Source organism: Lactuca virosa, chromosome 8, assembly GCF_052849685.1.
Source record: "Lactuca virosa cultivar CGN04683 chromosome 8, Lactuca_virosa_CGN04683_v6, whole genome shotgun sequence".
In the NCBI taxonomy this organism is placed as follows: Eukaryota; Viridiplantae; Streptophyta; class Magnoliopsida; order Asterales; family Asteraceae; genus Lactuca; species Lactuca virosa.
Genome location: NC_136433.1, coordinates 80,127,051 through 80,147,385, shown reverse-complemented (window position 1 = coordinate 80,147,385; position 20,335 = coordinate 80,127,051). Strand labels below are relative to the sequence as shown.

General features: G+C 39.5%; 1 protein-coding gene, 1 long non-coding RNA gene and 1 pseudogene across 2 annotated transcripts; 2 read left to right on the top strand and 1 right to left on the bottom strand.

Moving 5' to 3' along the window:
* Window positions 1–4,567: 4,567 nt before the first annotated feature.
* LOC145132156 (14-3-3-like protein GF14 iota) lies at window positions 4,568–7,594 on the top strand. Its single transcript, XM_079066850.1, has 7 exons — window positions 4,568–4,827; window positions 5,631–5,937; window positions 6,053–6,140; window positions 6,369–6,478; window positions 6,557–6,705; window positions 7,231–7,280; window positions 7,349–7,594. The coding sequence occupies exons 1-7, from the start codon at window positions 4,755–4,757 to the stop codon at window positions 7,361–7,363; spliced, it is 792 nt and encodes a 263-aa protein (XP_078922976.1). The 5' UTR covers window positions 4,568–4,754; the 3' UTR covers window positions 7,364–7,594.
* Window positions 7,595–8,853: 1,259 nt separating this feature from the next.
* Window positions 8,854–9,351, bottom strand: LOC145130537 (secreted RxLR effector protein 161 pseudogene; annotated as a pseudogene).
* A 4,853-nt stretch (window positions 9,352–14,204) lies between these two features.
* On the top strand, window positions 14,205–18,649 carry LOC145134854 (uncharacterized). The gene is made up of 3 exons (XR_013719396.1): window positions 14,205–14,544; window positions 15,369–15,420; window positions 18,565–18,649. It is a non-coding gene; the product is annotated as an uncharacterized LOC145134854 (long non-coding RNA).
* The last annotated feature ends 1,686 nt before the right edge of the window (window positions 18,650–20,335 follow it).

The following is a 20,335-nucleotide window of genomic DNA, read 5'->3' as shown; positions in this document are numbered from 1 at the left end:
GCATTAAGAACCAAAAAGTCATCAAATCCAAGAGGAGTCAAATGTTTTCACTACCATGTTTGAGAAAATATTTTTATGATTGTGTGAAGTGAAAACTAACACACGAATCATTTGTTGCTTGCTTATTTGAAGATCCATTACTTAATTAAGAAATTAGCCAACTAATCACTACATATACATCTAAACTCATGAATAAAGATATATAAGTAGAAAGAAGATGTTAAAATGGAAAACACTTTTATAAAGATTCAAGAACAAGTTCATGGAGTTCTTCAACACCAACCAAACATTCAAGGAGTTGAACCATGGTCAACTAAGATTAACATAGTCCAACATGGCTAAGTTTAAAAAAATGATAAGAGTTTAAAAATACCAAACATTCACCAAAGAATCTAGATGAAAATATGATATGTTCTTCAAGTTCTTCCCACTTTCTAGAGATCCAAAAGTACATAGAAAAGCCCCAAAGATCTGATCTAAAAATGCCCCAAAAGTTCCCGCCAAACTACCCTTAAAGAGTAACTAAATATGAAAATCTGAAATTGTCCCTGCAGGAGCCAAGCGGCCGTGTGAGTTGCAGTGTCTATTCTCACATGGCCTCGTAAGTTGTGCTGATCGAGAGTAGTTTTGCTTGTCTCCCTTTCCTCTTTGGTCTTCTTTGTCTTCTAGTTTTGACTTCTTTGACTAATTTTAGAAGCCCAAATGCAATACCATATAGCCCAAAAAAAGTAGATAAAAGCCTAAGAGTTTCATAACGAAAAAATCATCCAAAGATCCATCAATTTCTTAGCCCTTGTGATTCCATCTTCTAATCCACCAAGCTCAAGTTTCTTCCATATAGTCTTAAAAGTAAGCTCTAATGGTATTAATCTTCAATCCAAATCTCTTTGATAAGCCTCGACAATCTCGATCATCCGATCAAACTCCGTTTGTCTTTTGAATCTCCCTCCATGCTCTGCTCCATTTCTCTAAATATCTGCAATAAAGCTCAAAAACTAGAAAGTTCCCGATATAGATGGAAAATAAAAAAAGGAAAATATGCATGACGATTAACTAAATTATGAATGAAATATTCTAAAATAAACTATAAAAAGAAGTAAATAAAATGAAACTATCAAATAACCAAGCTTGAACCTTACTTGTCCTCAAGTAAGACAAAACTAGAATGAACTTGGGATGAACTATAATAAAAATAAAAAGAATGGTCGGAGTCATATAACCTGGTCAAGGTCAGTCAACATGGTCTGAGTTGATCTTGTTGTTATCCATAGAATTTTTCATCCGGTTGTTATTGGAACCATAAACCACAACCCATAACAACTCCTTTGGGTGAGTAAGGAGGGAAGGTTAATCACAGTCCTCAATGGAAAATACATACAATGAAAAATCTCTATAGTATGGAGAAAGCAAATAGATGGGCTCCCTTGGAGCTTTTTTTAAGTGTACACTCTTATCACAAAAGTTGTGTGATCTCTCATTTGACGGTTGCTCTCCATTTGTAATTTGGTTTTTATTACTCTAAAACCAGTGTAGGAATCAATTCACTTAGTGTTGACCCGAACCTCTCATATCAATCTGACTCGATAGCCTTTCTAGCATCACCAAATTTGCGGAAAAGTACAACTCGATATATATACAATAAGCCTACCTATATAGATATATATCGATTGTAGGGTGAACAAAAATATATGAAAACTTGTCCAATAATTGGAACGATCACCAATCTAGAATAATTGAAATTTAGAGTTGCTTATTTGTGCCATTTTTTTAAATAGAACTTGAAGGTAATTTGTAACATTGTGAAATTCTTAATAAAAATTTTTGACTCAAAATTTAGTTCCAAAAATATGTACGTGGAACCTATAGATAATAATCTGAATGGTCTAGAATGTGACTTAGGAGCGGGAGCTCGGTTTGGAGAAGCAGCTAGGAAAGAGGAAGCAGACTCATGACCTGACTCTGCTAACAACATCTAAGAAGCTTGATGTTGCCATGCCAAGTACTGGAGGCCACAGGGACCACACAATTTTCGCTAAGGGTGGAGGGACCCACGAGCCTGTGCGCTGCAAGTTCAAATGCGGCAGGTGCAGGCAGAAGGGCCATGTTCGCCAAGATTGCACCCTGGAGATAGAATTATGTCATCGTTGTCACCAACCTGGTCACATTATGGAAAAATTGTCCACGTTTGTTGATAGCTTATTTTATTTCCTTTTTTTTATTAGTTTATTTTAGTATTTTTAGCTCTTTTTATTAGTATTGCATTGTATATTCTTTATTTTCTTTATCATGGATCGTATCGGGGACTTTCTATTTTGCATGGGGTATTTTGTAGGGTTTTGGAGCTTGTTGCGGTTATGGATTAGTTTGGAAATGGGCTTTGTGGGCTTTCGAGGCATTATTGGGCTTTGCGGATCCATAAAAGGAGATTTGTGCTTGAAAAGTTAAAGACTTGGATGAAGTGGGCTTGTGAAGATGGATCATGAATTGTTATTTTGGGCTTGGAGCATCCATATTTGAAGCTAGAAGATGATTGGTTAATTTGAATCATGTGTGATATGGAGGGGACCAAGGGAATATTTGGTAGTCGGATGGTTAGTGGAGGAAAAATGAGCCAATAGCATTCCAGCAGCACTTACGCGGGTGGAATCTCCGTCGCGCGGGTACCCGCGCAACTGTCCAATTTTGAGCATTTTGGTCATTTGGCTTGCCATTACCTTGGGGGATTGGATCTATCAGCTATGACTTCGATTTTACACCATTGGAGACCAGAAGAAGGCGATTTTTGAGCTTGAGACACATTTCTTTTCATCTTTTCAAGTTATTGGTAGTTCTTTATGCAATTAGACTTTTGTGATTGTTATTCTATTGCCATGATTGGCTAAACTCTCTATTTTGGTTAACTTTGGCTAAAACCTTTGAATGTTTGTGGGTTTTTGAAGGCTTCATGTTTATTTATCATTTATCTTATGTTTATGGTTCTAGTTCATATTTCTTATGCTTGTTTAATACTTTGATCTTGAGCTTGGTACTTGAATGAGCAATTGTTGGTTTATTTCTTTGGTTTAGTATTGAATCATTGAATTTACTTAGAACAAGAGCTTTATGATGGTAGAAATCATCTCTAGCTTATGAATCATAGCTCCTTTATGGATATGTAAGCATTGACATCCTCTAAGAATTGGAGATTCCTTCATTCTTAAGGCTAATCAACTTCTTGGGTTCAATTGCTTCAATTGGATCTTTGATTTTGATTAAGAAGGTGTGTTGTGGGCTTCCCCAACCTCTATACTACTTATGAGGAATCTTGACATATCATGCTTCATGATTGCTATAAACAATTTGGGATGAATGATAAGTTTCATGTTGAATCCTAATGATAAACACACAAATGTTCATTGTGTTGAATTGCCTTAGTTAACCAATTCTGTCCAATATTTGAGCATCTATTCACCTTGCTTAATTGCAAGTTTTCTAGTTATTCAAGTCTTTTAGTTTTCAAGCAATCATAACACCCCCCCCCCTTTAGTTTAATTGTAGTTATTTAGTTTATTTACACTAGTTCTATTGGATTGCATTGGTGATTGAATACAACCATTTCCCCGAGGATCGATACCCCTTTTTACCATTATATTACGTTTTATTTGCAAACAAATGGTGTAATTTGCTTGATGGACTTGACATCCCACCATTTGTTGTTTGGGGCGGCTCATACCCCATCATCCATTGTAACACCCTGTTTTTGGTCGTTCCATAATTCAGTACCGTGACCCGAGGATCAAGTATCGTAAGGCTTCAGGCCTTGGGAAAGAGAGGTTTAGACCCATTTGGTGATGAATAATGTAGGTTGAGGGACCGAGTGTTCGGTTTGTGTTGGAGCCCAAGGGCATATCGGTAAGTATCAGTTCGGGACTTTATGAAGTTTGGGTTTAAGTTCAGAAAGTTTTAAGGCAAATGAGAGTTGATAGAAGTGTAGAGCTTCTCGTTACCTTCTCGTGGATATAAAGAACGACAAAATCAGACTTAGAATGAAGAATTTATGACATTTGGAAGATTAGCGGTTCTTGACCCTAGCCGAGTAAGCTGGGCGTACGCATTCGGATCGACATCCGGATCGCAGAGGCTTCAGCGTATGCTGGGCGTACGCATGGTCACGGATTTATTTTAGGCGTCAGCGATTTCTACTAACTTGATAGAGGCGTTGTCTCTTAGATTGATGGTTACAGATCTATTTCGGACGTTAGCAATTTCTACTTACTTGATGATACTAACTCTTTACCACTAACCAACTGTTTAAAATTAAAAAATATGACAATATTGTTTGATATTTGAACTATCTTGTTATCTTGTAATACGACAATGTTGTAAAGATTTGTGTATCACAATCAATCTCCAAAACACGTTGCATTTTTTAAAGAACTTAGAATACATAATGTACATATAGATAGGAAATATCAAGAATAGAAAAATATCAATTTTAAAAACTTTAGTATAGTGTCAAATAAACATTTTTCTATAAAAGGGGGGCAAAATGTACATAAATAGAAAGTACAACACCCCGACAGAATGGGTCCCGATCTCATGAAAAGACCACACGATTTGCGCGCTATTCTCCCCCATTTCTTCAAACCAACCCGAGGGTCCAGATTCACTATTATACCACTTCTTCCCTAATAACCTCCTCTCTAAGATCATCAACTGTATTTTGTGAATTGTGATTCAATCGATCGATTTTACTTGCAGAATCACTCAACAAAATGTCCAACGAAAAGGAGAGAGAAACTCATGTTTACATGGCGAAGCTCGCCGAACAAGCCGAGCGTTACGAAGGTATCAATTCCATCTATTGATTAAGATGCGCTAGTGTGTGTATTGTTTATGTGAATTTTTCATTCTGAGATGGATCTTCTGTTGTTAGTTTGATTACGAATGTTAAATGTATGAGGTACAACGGATCGATATCAACTGAAATTTTGGTTTGCGGTTTGGTATCGGCATAATTGGTCTATTGATTTTGGATGAGCGAGTGTGTGTTTTTAACGTGCATTTGTTGTGTGAGACGGATTCGTTGTTAATTGATTGGAATACCGTATCGATTAGTATGCATGCTGTAAGTGGATGGATATCAATTGAAAAGTGATGCGAAAAAGGAGTTATAGTTTCATCAGTTGATTTCGTATGTGGTTTTTGTAACGTACATTGGTGTCATGATGTGGATCTTCGAATGTTTTTCAGTCTACAATCTGCATCTGTGTGCATACTGTAAGAACATCATCATCACTTTGTGCATGCTATATATACAAAAGATATCAATTGAAATTTGGTGTTAGAAGGGGGTAGATTATTTGCTATCAATTTCCAGTGTTGATCTTGTATGTATGAGTGTATTTTTATTCGCGCATATGATTTCATCCCAATTCCATTTTCTTCCGTGGCTGTCTCACTATACGCATAATTTATAATATTATATATCAATTCTGTCCTTAGATCAATTTGGAATGTTTGTTCTGATCCATTTAACTGTAGCATGTTGTACTGAAATTTTTGTATAAGAAAGGCATAATAGATGAAGCCTAATTATATGCATGTATCATGGTTATAACTTATAATGATGACTGGATTTGTTGTTGCAGAGATGGTTGAAAGTATGAAGAGCGTTGCAAAACTTAATGTTGAACTTACCGTTGAAGAGCGCAACCTACTTTCAGTTGGATACAAGAATGTGATTGGTGCAAGAAGGGCATCTTGGCGTATCATGTCATCAATTGAACAAAAAGAGGAATCAAAAGGGAATGAAAGCAATGTGAACCTGATCAAGGGCTATCGCAAAAAGGTTGAAGATGAACTTGCTAAAATTTGCAGTGACATTCTTGAGATCATTGATAAGCATCTCATACCCTCATCTGGATCAGGAGAAGCTACTGTTTTCTACTACAAGATGTAAGCCATTAATGCATTTATATTTTCATATTATCATATCACATATCTGGAATTAAATTTATCGCCTATTTTCTAGATTTAGGTTTCTTATTTGATTTTATTCATGTGGATACAGGAAAGGTGACTACTTCAGGTACCTTGCAGAGTTCAAGACAGACCAAGAGAGGAAGGATGCTTCTGAAATGTCATTGAAGGGCTATGAGGCACGTTTTCTTCTCTCCATATATAGAGGCACTTTTACTCTTTGGTAGTGTTTGGTATGATGGAATCAAGGAAGGAATGGAATGTTTCTGTTTCATTTCATAGGAATGAAAAGAAACTTACTTGTGTTGCCTGATGGAATGGACTAGACTATTCCATTCCGGAAGGAATATCACTCCCCCATTTTTACTTGTTTATGATTTATTTTCTCTATTATTATATGGGTGTAGGCTGCTTCTGCTGCTGCAAATTCAGATCTTCCTTCAACCCACCCAATTCGGCTAGGCCTTGCTCTCAATTTCTCAGTGTTTTATTATGAAATTATGAATTCTCCCGAAAGGTAAATTAAATCCTTATGTAATTTAATTATTGAAGAATTAAGTTTACATGAAGTTGATGTTAATAAACTTCTTTTCAGGGCATGCCATTTGGCTAAACAAGCTTTTGATGAGGCAATTGCTGAGCTGGACTCATTAAGTGAAGAATCTTACAAGGACAGCACCTTGATCATGCAGCTCTTGAGAGATAACCTCACTCTTTGGACCTCTGATTTGCCCGAAGATGGAGGTACTTCATACCCCTCTCTTCTCCCATATTTCACATTTGACTGTTTGACTTTGACTAATGCCAATGAGACAAAAATTGCAATTTTCTTTCCCACCCAAAATGTGGGTAAAACACTCGCTCTCGCCTTCCTGTCTGTCTGTGTAAAAGACGTAAATGCCCTCATCATCGAAAATAGCCTAGAAAGCCTGTATAGTCCATATAACAAATGCACCCTAAGTGCATCACAACCAAACACACTTCCAATTGTTGAAAGTAATTATTTATATTATATATTGTTTATATCTATTTATTAAATTATTTTATAAATATAAGTATATTTCTATTAACAGTTATACATTATAAAGTTATAATAATATTTATATTTACAATAGTATATTAATCATTTATAGAAAAATATATTTATATCTACATTAAAAGTAATTAATCATAAATATATTTTATATATAAACAACGATTGTTATATGAAAATATTAAATATACATTAATAATATTTAATTACTAAGTTATAAATGATTCTGTGTTCAGGTGATGAAAACCACCCAAAAGGGGAAGAATCTAAATCAGCTGAAACAGAGGTAGGTAGGACTTGATTTTAGTTTGTAATAACAACTACTCATTATCTGAAATTAACTAACTCTTGCAGGAGAAAAAACAGTGATGGGAGAAAAATAGACAATAGGCTTCTCAACTACTTAAGCTTTTACCAAATGGAATCAGTCAATCTTTTCATTAGAGTTCCTTCCTTTTGTTAATCTTAGTACCTCTCATAAAAGAGATTTTGGCCCCTAATGTGTTATGGTCTTGTTATTAAATTTAACAGGCTCTGTTGCCTATCTTTCCAAGTTGTTAAAAGTCTGTTTAAGAAAAAAAAAAAAGAGTATTTGGATTAGGTTACTCATTGCCAAAATGCAATAAACTGATAAGTTGTTTTTTAGTGTTAGACAATTATTGTTTATACGTGGTTAATAAGTAAATTGGTATGCATGTAAATGGCAGAAAAAAAGGAAAAAGAGAATGTGATCCATATTGTTTAATATAGGGGTAAAATGGTAAATTGGTTTCCACATGTAGTAAGCACTTTCAAATAAGTTAGAAGGAAACAATTTATTAAAAAAAAATTGTTTATTTAAGCCGATAAGCATTTTTCATTTTGTTTCATTCAAACACTCAAAGGTGTTTATCAACAGTATCAAAACCATAACAACCTAATAAACATCAATTAACAAGCAATCCAATCCAAGTCTGGCTATGAGGCTAAAAAAGGGTAAAACTATAAGCAATAATGAAACAGTAGACTTACATGGCTTAATGAAACAATATCACATAGGTTATGAAAGGAAGTGTTACAAAATTTCCCTCGTTATCATATTGAAAAGTTTGGAAGTCAATTATGAATTGATTTTTGCACATAGGCATTCGTGAAAAAACTACGAGTTGCTTCATTGAGTAATAGCTGACAAGTCTTAACATCTTTACAAAAAGCTCTCTGTGGTATCAATATCTACCAGTTTCTTAGCTGCTCAAAAAAAATAATAATAATAAAATAAAAAAATCTACCAGTTTCTTCATTGACTGGTAGCAAACAACAACCATTCCTACCTATCGTTTCTTTAATTTTTTGTTTATGTCATATGAAAAGTAAAAGAAGTCTATTAATCAAACTAACACTTTGATTATATTAGAGAAATTCAGTATCACAAAACTCTAATAGTTGACCTCTACTCTATACATGATCAGACGCATACATATATAGAATAGAAAACTTATTGGATTACAATTCCTATTCTATCATCTATTCATAGAAAAGGAAACTTCCATATATCACGTATCTTGGACAACACTCCAAAACACCGATGGGTTGACCCGCAGCTAAAAGCCCATGGCCGAACAACCAATTCGCCAACAATCACCCCCTGAATGGTTGAGACGGCACCTCGCACACACCGAGCAACGATCTCATTTCACTGAACCTTACTCGCGCTAAGGCCTTTGTTAGGGGATCCGCCATTTGTTCTTTTCCCGCTACGTGTTCGACTTCAACTTGCTCGTTTTCCACACGCTCTCGAATGAAGTGGAAACGAGTGTGAATGTGTTTGCTCCTCCAGTGAAACATCGGATTTTTAGACAACGCGATCGCCGACTTGTTGTCTATACGAATAACACCTTTTGCTTCTCTAATCCGGTCACCTCCGCAAGCAACTCCCTTAGCCAAATTGCTTGACATGCTGCTGAAGTAGCTGCCATGAACTCGGCTTCACATGAAGATAAATCAACGGTTTCTTGCTTTTGCGAGCACCACGTAATAGGGGATTTACCAAGAAAGAAAATGTGACCGGTAGTACTCCGACCATCATCCATGTCTACATTATGACTACTATCACTATAACCCAAAAGTTTCAACTCGTCACACTTCTCATATTTAATTCCAAACGAAATTGTACCACGAAGGTAACGAAGAATTTGCTTGATCGCGCGCGCATGAGATTCTCTCGGACTTTGCATATAACGACTTACTACCCCGACCGAGTAAGATAAGTCCGGACGAGTGTGAAGGAGGTAACGTAAGCATCTAACTATCCTTCTGTAATGTGTGGCTTCAACTTCTGGTTCATTCTCGGCTTTCGATAATTTTAGTCCTGGTTCCATTGGACATTGTGTAGCACTTCATTCTTCCATCCCGACTTCTTTTAAAATTTTCATTGCATAGCCCTCTTGTTTAATTGTCACGAACCCCTTTTGTTGAGAAACTTCGATCCCCAAATAATAAGTTAATAATCCAAGGCCCGACATTTCAAACTTCGCGGACATCATACTCTTGAATTGGTTTGTAATTTCCTGGCACGTCCCAGTCACAAATAAATTATCAACATAAACAGCCACTATGATGTATTCGCCTTTTGCTACCTTTTTGTACACTACATTTTCTTGTAAACATCGTATAAAGCCCATTCTGCGTAAAGTGCCATCAAGTTTAATGTTCCACGCCCTTGGTGCTTGTCTTAGGCCATATAAAGCTTTCACGAGCTTGTACACTTTTCCTTCTTCTCCTTTTTTCTCAAAACCTTCGGGTTGTTGTACGTACACTTCTTCTTTCAATTCACCGTGCAAGAAGGTCGTCTTTACATCCAAGTGGTAAATTTTCCATCCCTTCCCGGCCGCGAGAGCGATCAATAAACGAATCATCTCGAGTCGGGCTACCGGCGCGAAAACTTCATCAAAATCAATGTCGTGTTCTTGTACATAGCCTTTTGCTACGAGTCGTGCTTTGTACCTAGAAATAGATCCGTCCACATTTCTTTTGATTTTATATACCCAATTTAATTCGATGGGTTTGACATTCTTGGGAAGAGACACCAGCTTCCAAGTTTTATTCCTTTCAATTGACTCGATCTTATCTTTCATTGCCTTAAGCCATTCGGGTTTCACAATGGCTTCTTTAACATCCTTTGGTTCCTCGTCAAACGATAACATCAATTCATTCATGTTAAGTTCATAATCGTTGAGGCGAATCGGCAAAACAGAAACACGATTAGAACGACGTACCGGGTTATTTTCGAATTCGTTATTGCCATCGGACTCGTGATCGCTGATGTCCGTATCAGGTTGTGTTGAGATTGGGTTGTCTACTACTGTTGTGCTCGTCGTTGGGCTGCCAGAACCCTGTTGAACAGTGGTAGCCGCTGGGTTGCTTCCTGGTGGGCTCGCTGCTGCAGGGCTATTATTGAGAGGAGTTGAATTAGGCTCATTTATAGTAGGCCCAATAGGCATAGTTGTGTCATGTATAACAAATGTTCCTACATCATTTTTCTCTGCTCCTTTGTTCGAAGAGTGGTCCACTGTGTCATTCCAATTCCATGTCCTTTTTTCAACATAAATTACATTGGTGCTAATAATTATTTTATTTTCATCCAGGTATACAAACGAACACCTCCCGAACCCGGTTCCGTTCCGAAATAAACCAATGGTCTCGATCTATCGCCAAGTTTCTTTAGATGTTTCGAAACAATCCTTTCATACGCAACGCATCCGAACACCTTTAGATCTTCAAGATTCGGTTTTTGACCATAGAGTTTTTCGTAAGGCATGATTCCTACTAATGCTCGTGTAGGGGTACGATTTATAATATAAGTTGCATGTCGCACGGCTTCACCCCAAAACTGATTTGGAACTTCTTTTGCTTTCATAAGACATCGTGTCATCTCGATTAGTGTCCGGTTTCGTCATTCTACTATGCCGTTTTGTTGGGGTGAGTATGGAGTCGTTAACATTCTTGCAACACCTTCTTCGCTCCAAAAACGATTAAAATCGTTTGAAGTAAACTCTCCGCCTCTATCCGTGTGGAACGTCTTCATAGCCTTCCCGGTCCTATTTTCAATGGACTTTTTGAAAATTTTAATTACATCCGCCGCGTCGTTTTTGTGTTTTAACAAAAAAGACCACATGTATCTAGAAAAATCGTCAATTAGCACCAAAATATAAACGTTACCGGCCATCGTGGGAGGATCAATAGGCCCGCAAATATCTCCATGTAGCATCTCGAGAATATTTTTAGACTTATAATTGGTTTTCTTCGGGAATGTGTGTTTGTTTTGTTTGCCTATCATGCAAATTTCACAAACTTCTTCTTGATGTTTCAAAACTGGAACTCCATTAGTCAACTTGTGCATCATATTCACCGCACCAAAGTTGATATGGCCTAGTCGTGCATGCCATAACCAAGACTTGTCATCGATCTTTGCTTGAAAACATTGGGGTTTTCCGACTTTAAGTCGTGTTTTATAAAGACGATTTTCACTACGTGGAACCTTCATTAGCAACCTTCCATTTCGATCTTTCATTGTCAAGTAATCACCATGCATTCTAATGTCACAACCGGATAGTGTCGTTTGGCCAAGACTAGTGACATTGCTACGAAGAGAGGGAATATAGTATATATCTTTCATAACCTTTTGCTCACCGTTTTTACCTTCGAACAAAATTGATCCTTTTCCTTCAATTCGAACACACGAGCCATCTCCAAATCTTACTCTTCCGTTTATCCGTTCATTCAACTCCGAAAAATATGAGTACTTCCCGGTCATGTGATTACTTGCCCCATTGTCGAGGTACCACATACCGTCGTCTTCTTGATTCGCCTCTACTTTGGGTGGAATGTATTTGTCTTCATTTAGGAAGATTGTCTCCTCTTGCATCATAAAAAATGTTCCTTCTTCGTGATCGACCTCCTCTCGGGCATCGTTGAGATTTGCTTCATGTTTCCTGTTACGTTCCGGGCATCGCGAAACAAAGTGTCCGAACTTATCACACCGGTAACACTGAATATTTGATAGGTCTCTTTGTTCCTGATTTTTGCCTTTTCGTCTTTGATCATCACGATTCTTTGATGAGTCCCTTTGATCGTGGTTTTGGGTGTTATCCCGACCACGACCACGTCCTCGGCCTCGTCCCCCACGGTATGCACCACGTCCTCTCCCACGGCTTGAGTCTTGGTTTCGATTTGAGTTTTCGGTCTTGGCATAAAGTAGCTTTTCATCCGAATCGGATGCTTTGCCGATTTCTTTAGTCCGTTCCTCGTAAGCTTTCAGCCGCCCAACTGTAGGTTCAGGCCTAGACTCACTCTTTGAACACCAATCAAAACAGCAATTTCTGTATATATATTACCTTCGACAGAGACTAATTATACACCCATAAAAAAGACTACATATGCAACTATATAAAGCTGAAAGAATACATAATAACCCTAACAAGTGTAGGTGCATGTGCTTTTATTAAAGTGGCTACTAAGCCACGTTATTTACCTCTAGACTCGGTCATCCAAAGACCAATTAAACCTAACTTATTCTAGTATTCAGTGGCCCACTAACCCATAACCAAAAGCCTGACTTGATCCATCAAGATTACCCAACAATCACCCCCATAATCTTGATGATCTGTTTCCTCAAAACAGTGGGGACTTATTATCATCTTCAATCAACTTAACTTCTTCTTTCTTCAGCACCACCACAGCTATCTCCGATGCATTCCGCACCAGCACCGTCATCACCTCTGGATTCTGCACCGGTGGCCTAGTATCCACCGTGAAACACCTCCTGCTTCACGAATCAGTTGTACCAGCCGGACCTGCAGAAAAACTTAACAACCTCCTTCACTGAGACTATAAAACAAACATGAAACACCATCTGTTTCATCTGGGTCCCATTTTTTTGTTCAATATCAACCAACACAGATCACATACAGATCTGGGTTACTTCAGATCTTCTTCTTTTCTTTAACCCACCCACACACAAGTAGGAGCACAGAGTTCTCATCATCTTCTGATCACACAGATCGATTTTTTTCATGTTGCTTTTCCACACATATTAGCTTCACCACACAGGTTGCTTTCTTCTTGGTTCACCCAGAACTTCAATCTAGCACACAACCTTCCTTCAACTCACAACACTTTTTCATCACACAACCTTTTCTCTTCACACAGATCTTCATTGTCGCAGGAATCACCACCTGGTTCATCATCTTTATCAGCTTCTTCTTGTTCAAACATCATCACCAATTGCAGCTCTTCAATTGCTTTCTTTTCCCCTTCGGTTTCCTCCCCAAACATTCACCACAGGTTTCATCAGAACCTACATCCCTGGTTAGCTCCGATACCAAGTGTAGGTTCAGGCCTAGACTCACTCTTTGAACACCAATCAAAACAGCAATTTCTGTATATATATATTACCTTCGAAAGAAACTAATCATACACCCATAAAAAAGACTACAGATGCAGCTATATAAAGCTGAAAGAATACGTAATAACCCTAACAAGTGTAGGTGCATGTGCTCCTATTAAAGTGGCTACTAAGCCACGTTATTTACCTCTAGACTCGGTCATCCAAAGACCAATTAAACCTAAGTTATTCCAGTATTCAGTGGCCCACTAACCCATAACCAAAAGCCTGACTTGATCCATCAAGATTACCCAACACCAACTACATCTTCAAAAGTAATGGTTTTTAAATCCAAAACTTGCTCGAGTGCCGCTACGATGTGAATGAATCGACTAGGAAGACTCGTAAGAAATTTCTTCACCAACTTCTCTTGTGATATTGTTCCTCCAAGTGTCGCTGAAACGGTCGCAAGTCCCGATAGTTTTGAAGAGAAATCATCAATAGTGCTTGTATCTTTCATCTTCAAACTTTCGAATTCCGAAGTCAATGTTTGCAAACGTGCTTCCTTCACTCGATCCGCACCCATGTTCCGAGATTTGATTGCTTCCCACATCTCCTTAGCAGTGGCGAGATTCCTAATTTGCAAGATTAAATCTTCCAGTATTGATTGAAACAGTAATCCCATCACGATATTGTTTCTCTTTGCATCCGTTAAACCCGGATCAACCACGTCCCACACGCCGTGAATGCCGAGTAAAACTTTCATACGCATGTTCCATATTGTGTAGTGTAACATCCGGATTCCCAGGTATCTTAAATTATGTATTTTATTGAGTTTTGGAGAGAGACTCGGCGAGTAGGCGCTCAGACTCGCCGAGTAGAGTCGCGAATCTCCATCCGGGTTAATGACTGGACTCGGCGAGTCCATACGTGGACTCGGCGAGTCCACGCTGTTTAATGAAACCCTAATTTCTCGGGTTTGGGGACTATTTAAAGGCCCTTATGGCCGCCATTTGAGGTCACCAGTCATAGAGAGAAACCCTAGAGTGCTTGAGCGTTTTGGGAGAGGAAGGAAGCCATTTTTTTGACCTTGGGAGTGTTGTTTAGCAAGAAGAAGGAGGTACTAGCCAAGAGGAAGCATAGGAGATTGCTATTCTGTGGATTTGGAGCTAAGATCTTCACATTTGAGGTAGTAATTCGACTCCCCTTCTGTTCTTATGATGATCATATGGATTTAGGGTTTCTTAGACCCTTTGTTGCTTAGATTTTAAGCCCAAATAGTCCCTTATGATGAGGAGGCTTTGGATCTGGATCCATAGAGGTCCAGAGAGCCTTATTCATTAAGCTTTTTGAATAACAATGGAGGCTATGACCTTGAGTTATGGTATTTGGGGCTAAATCATCATATATGATCAAATAGATATTGTATGTGCATCAAGATGGAAACTTTACGTGGTTATTGGGTTTGGGAATGATAGATCTATTGGTTAGAGGACTGGATCTGACCTCGGGAAGTTGTTTGAGGATGTGCATGAAATGAACTCGCCGAGTCCATGAACGGACTCGACGAGTAGAGTCGGGTAGCCCCGCGACTCGCGATCTGTGACGACTCATGGAGCATAGGGTTGACTCAGTGAGTCGGAGGGAATTAGAGGACTGGAGTTCAAGGCGGAACTCGCCGAGTCCATGAACAGACTCGGCGAGTTGAGTCGGGGTGGCCCCGCGATTCATGCCAGGTGTCACCCGTCGAGTAAGGGGAAAGACTCGACGTGTCATGCGAGATCAGAAAGATAGTGGGCACGTGTAGACTCGCCGAGTCGCCCAAGTGCACTCGGCGAGTCGGGTCAAAGTTTGACCGTTGACCTTTATTGACTTTTAGGGTTTGGTCAACTTTAGGGTCTTTGAGCCATGAGAGGGGTAAAATGGTCTTTTACCCTTCTGAGAGTACTAAGAGGAGGAATAGTCTAGCCTTGAGAGATGTATTGATTCAGAGTGTTTATTTCATATGATTAGGCGGAGGCTAGACCCGACTTTACAGAGTTCGAGCTTTACCGAGTTAACCGAGGTGAGTCTTCTCACTATACTTTACCTAGAGTGGTAATTAGAGCTATGAGACAGAGTATTGTGTATGCTTTTGCATGATGTGATTTCTATGTGTTATATGCTATGTATGTTACCGAGTTTTCAGAGTTAGGACCGGAAGGTCCACAGAGTTAGGGTCAGAGGACACATAGAGTTAGGGCCAGAGGGCCCACAGAGTTATGGGACTGGGGGGTCCCACAGAGACACTTTGACCAGAGTGTCAAACAGAGTTATAGCCTCGAGTGGCTAATATGTGTTATGTGTGGTATTTTGGGGAACTCACTAGGCATTTCTGCTTACAATGTTGTGTTATGTGTCTCAGGTACCAACGAGGATCGCGGGAAGGCGCCGGCTTGATCAGTACACACGCGGGGAGATTTTATTATGATCTTGGGAGATGATGTTATGTGATACAATGGTGTTTTTATAACGATTATGAATGAAAACGTGTTTTATAAAATGTGAAAAATTGTTTTGAAAATTGGGTGTTACATGTAGTTTAATGGCGTCAACTGTGGAAATGGAAACGAGATCGAGTGTGCCTCCTTCGCGGGCAGATTCGCTCCGTCTCCTGTCATGAACAAGCAACAGCAAACCACACACCTTTATCTTCAACAGGTGAAAAATAATGATTCCAATTAAGAAATTGGAAACGGCGACCAACAGAACCAGAATCGCTGCTTTCTTTAATTGGACCACAAGAAAACAATTGTTTTCTTCAAAACTTGTTCTTGATCCAGGAGCCAATTAATAAATAATTGGGGTATTAAATACTTGGAGGAAAAGCAGAAATTTTGCATACGAAGAAAAAAACTTTAAAGCAATTTTTGCATGCGAAGAAACCTATTGCCGCCTTGAGAAATTGAATGATCGGAAGCCACAGGTTACCGCTCTGATACCAATTAAAAGAAGTCTATTAATCAAACTAACACTTTGATTATATTAGAGAAATTTAGTATCACAAAACTCTAATAGTTGACCTCTACTCTATACATGATCAGACGCATACATATATAGAATAGAAAACTTATTGGACTACAATTCCTATTCTATCATCTATTCACAGAAAAGGAAACTTTCCATATATCACGTATCTTGGACAACACTCCAAAACACCGATGAGTTGACCCGTAGCTAAAAGCCCATGGCCTAACAACCAATTTGCCAACAAAAAGGACATTAATTGTTGTTTTGTATTAGTGTATAATATAATACTTTATGTCTTAGTTAAAATTATTATATAGTTAAAAAGTAAAAATTACCAATCTACATAATATCTAATAACTTATATATAGATAATTTGCTAATGATCAAAACATTGAGTATATTAGCATTAATTACCAAACAGTATTTAAACAATTAGTCCAATATAATAACGTATCCCAACTCCTAAGCTTACATAGTAGTGATAAAATCAAGTAATTGACATTACAATTAGATTCCATAAGTAAAGGAAAACAAAAGGCAACAATTCGACGATCAGTAAGCAAATACTATCTCTAATCAGAAATCATGAATTCAGTCGGAAAATCTTTAAGAAGCATCTTCAACATAAAGATCAAGATCCGAAAATCAAGCAAGATGAAGATAAGATCAGAAACCAGAAAATCCGTTCCAGTCTTTCTTACTTCCCATAAAACCCATAAATCGATTGTCAACAATCAAACAATATCAAGATCAGAAAACTGTCAACAAGATCCATTCTAGTCTTTTACTTCCAATAAAACTCAGATTGAAAATCAAGATTCATACATTTAGAAACTAACATACTTAAAATGATCTGAACATGATTTTGGAGAAGCATGCATGCAACACTGTTATTATTAATTAATCAAATTATTCATGATGTGGGCATCGGCAGTAACCCCCATGACTCCCATGACAAAATGCAAATGCCGCATGTGGGCACGAGAAGGACACACAATCCAGATTGTCGTAGCACATCCGTACAACCACAACAATTTTCTCCCCTTTCTCCATTTCAACTGCTGAGACTGCATGCAAATATGCAATAAGAAACAATATAAGTTTTGGGAACAGTATAATTAACTAATAAACCTCAAAGTAATTAATCAAGTAGCATGAAAGAAAGGGGATGAGATTGAATAACCACTAGTGATAGTGAGCAATATGAAGAAGAAAAAACTAATCTTCAAAGTGGGGGCATTCGTCATTATCATTTCTTCTGCTAGTCAAGTGAAAGGTGCTTAATTGGTTTCTTTCGTGAATGTGATCAAAGAGTAAGTATGCATTGGAATTAATTTATACACACCAAACTAACTAACGTGTGTGTGTGTGTATATATATATATATATATATATATATATATATATAGGAGTATGATCAAATGAGAACACCTAAAAGGTTGAGAACGCGAGAACAGATATGGATCGTTTAAATATCTAAATCTAAGGTTATTATTAAAGGGACGATTTATGAAAAATTCTAAAACTGTTGGCATTAAAGTGTAACATTTAAATGGTCAGAAGAGCATAATAGGAATTGCAACTTTACCTATTTCCTATAATTTCTCACTCTCTCACCTATTTCCTTTCATCTTCCCGTATCTATATTTCCCCCTCTCTAGGGTTTCTAATGCCGCCTCCTTCTTAGAAACCTCTTTCTCACATTTCTCAATCGTCGGCTCAACTCGACCTATACAAGCCTCCGAAGACCGAACGGTGATTTCCCAAAATACCCTTGTAATTAGTGTTATGAGATATAATATGTTATGATATATGATGAGTTATGCTATGCATGCTAGAGTAGACTAGGTATTCTTATTAGGACTAGAGTGGCCTGATATGTGATGCCTTAGTCTAGGAGTTTTGCTGCTAGGGATACTTGAGAGTGTTTAGATAGCAGCGAGGAGTTTATGAGAGAGCTGCTAGTAAGTAGCATATGGTTAAAGAGAGTAGAGTACTTGGGACTTGGGATCCAAGGAGGAGGACTTAGAGTGGATGTTGATGCGGTGTGGACGGTAGTATAGGGCCCGTACTACTGAAGACACCGGAGCAGTGCGCACCCTAAGTAAGAATCCATTGGGTACTAAGGAGCAAGTAGGGTGGAGTTATCGAGTGCGAGTATACTCGAGCGAGTCCCTGATATTTATTATGTTGCATTTCAGAGACATCATGGTTGGGACACGCCACACACCAGAGAGCAGCGGTACTAGTGATGAGGAGATCCGTAGGATCATTCATGAGGAGGTGGCTGCGGCCATCAGGGCAGAGATACCAGAGATGTTCGGGTCTATCAAGACCACACTGATAGAGACATTTGACGAGAGATACGCTGCTCTTTCTGAGGCTGCGGTTGTTGTGGCCACTGCAGCTATAGCTGCGATTAGGCCGCAGGGTGGTGATGCGTTGCTGTTTCGTGAGTTCAGCAACACAAAACCACCGGAGTTTGATGGGACCCAGGACCCGATTGCAGCGATGAGGTGGATATCAGACATTGAGGGGTGTTTCTTTACTTGCTCATCTCCAGAGCATTTGAGATTCCGGTTCGCGTTGAACCAGCTTCGCTTGGGAGCGAAGGACTGGTGGAAGTTTGTGACGGCGCACTATTCGCCTACTGAGCTTGTTGCAGTGACCTGGGAGAGGTTCACTGCTATGTTCCGAGAAGAGTACGTTCCCCAGGTGGAGAGGGAGCGTTTGGCCCAGGAGTTTTTGACCCTCAAGCAGGGTACAGAGTCTGTTACAGTGATCACCAGGATGTTCCATGAGCGGGCGATGTTCTGCCCAGAGCACGTGTCCTCCGAGCAGGCACGTATGAGCTGATATCTGAGCATTTTGAGGAGGGATATACGAGAGTTCGTGGCGAACTCGACGTACCGGACATTTGCCGAGCTTCAGGCAAATGCCCGGAAGAGGGAGATAGAGCTGGAGACTCAGGCTAGGGAGGAAGCGGAGTCTCAGGGGAGGGATCGGCGACCGGCACAGTCTCAGCCGGCAGCCAAGCGGGCCAAGCCTGCCGATTCGAGATCAGGGAGCCAGAGGGGCCGCACTTGTGGCAAGTGCGGCAAGAGTCATGATGGAGTGTGCAGAGCAGGGTCTTGCTACAAATGTGGCAAGGAGGGGCATATGGCCAAGGATTGCCCCAAGGGGTTTGCAGTCTGTTTTCACTGCAACCAGACCGGACACCGGAAGGTCGAGTGTCCACAGTTACGAGGGTCAGCTCAGGGAGCATATCAGGGATCTGCTCCTGCTGCTGTTCGAGCTACAGAGAGTCGGCCGGTGAAGGCTGAGGCGCCGAAGGCTCGCGGGAGAGCCTTCCAGTTGACAACGGAGGAGGTCCGCGCAGCACCCGATGTGGTAGCTGGTATGTATTCTTTCCTCTGTTTATTTTGAGTTTGTAGTGTTATGCTTATATTGTGATATGCGTAGGTACATTTCTTGTTGTTCTGTACCTGCCTTGGTGTTATTTGACTCGGGTGCGAGTCGGTCTTTTGTGTCACTAGCGTTTAGTCAGCACATCAGTACCCAGCGTGAGGCGTTGAGTCGACCTCTACGAGTTTCCATAGCTGACGAGCGAGCGGTGTATGCTACTGATGTGATTCGAGGATGTGTACTCGAGATCTTCGGTGTCGAGTTTCCGATAGATCTGGTCCCGATTGCTATGGGGGACATATGTGTCATAGTGGGCATGGATTGGTTGAGCCGTTTCGGAGCTGTGATTGACTGTGAGCGACAGTTGATGACGATACGAGACCCCAGTGGGGGAGTACTTACGGTGTACGGCGAGGGTTCCCGTTCTGGGTCAGCATTTTGTTCGGCCGCTAGAGCGAGGCAGAGTTTACAGCAGGGCTGTAGTGGGTTTGTGGCTTATGTGGTGGATACGAGAGTAGATGCAGAGAGACCGAGGTCGATCGATGAGGTCCCGATAGTGCGCGAGTT

What these genes read in the sequence shown, in the direction of transcription:
- LOC145132156 (XM_079066850.1), top strand. Translation starts at nt 4,755, where the DNA reads ATGTCCAACGAAAAGGAGAGAGAAACTCATGTTTACATGGCGAAGCTC. An exon ending in ACTGTTTTCTACTACAAGAT is followed by an intron (nt 5,938 to 6,052) that starts GTAAGCCATTAA and finishes ATGTGGATACAG; the next exon opens with GAAAGGTGACTACTTCAGGT. An exon ending in TGTCATTGAAGGGCTATGAG is followed by an intron (nt 6,141 to 6,368) that starts GCACGTTTTCTT and finishes ATATGGGTGTAG; the next exon opens with GCTGCTTCTGCTGCTGCAAA.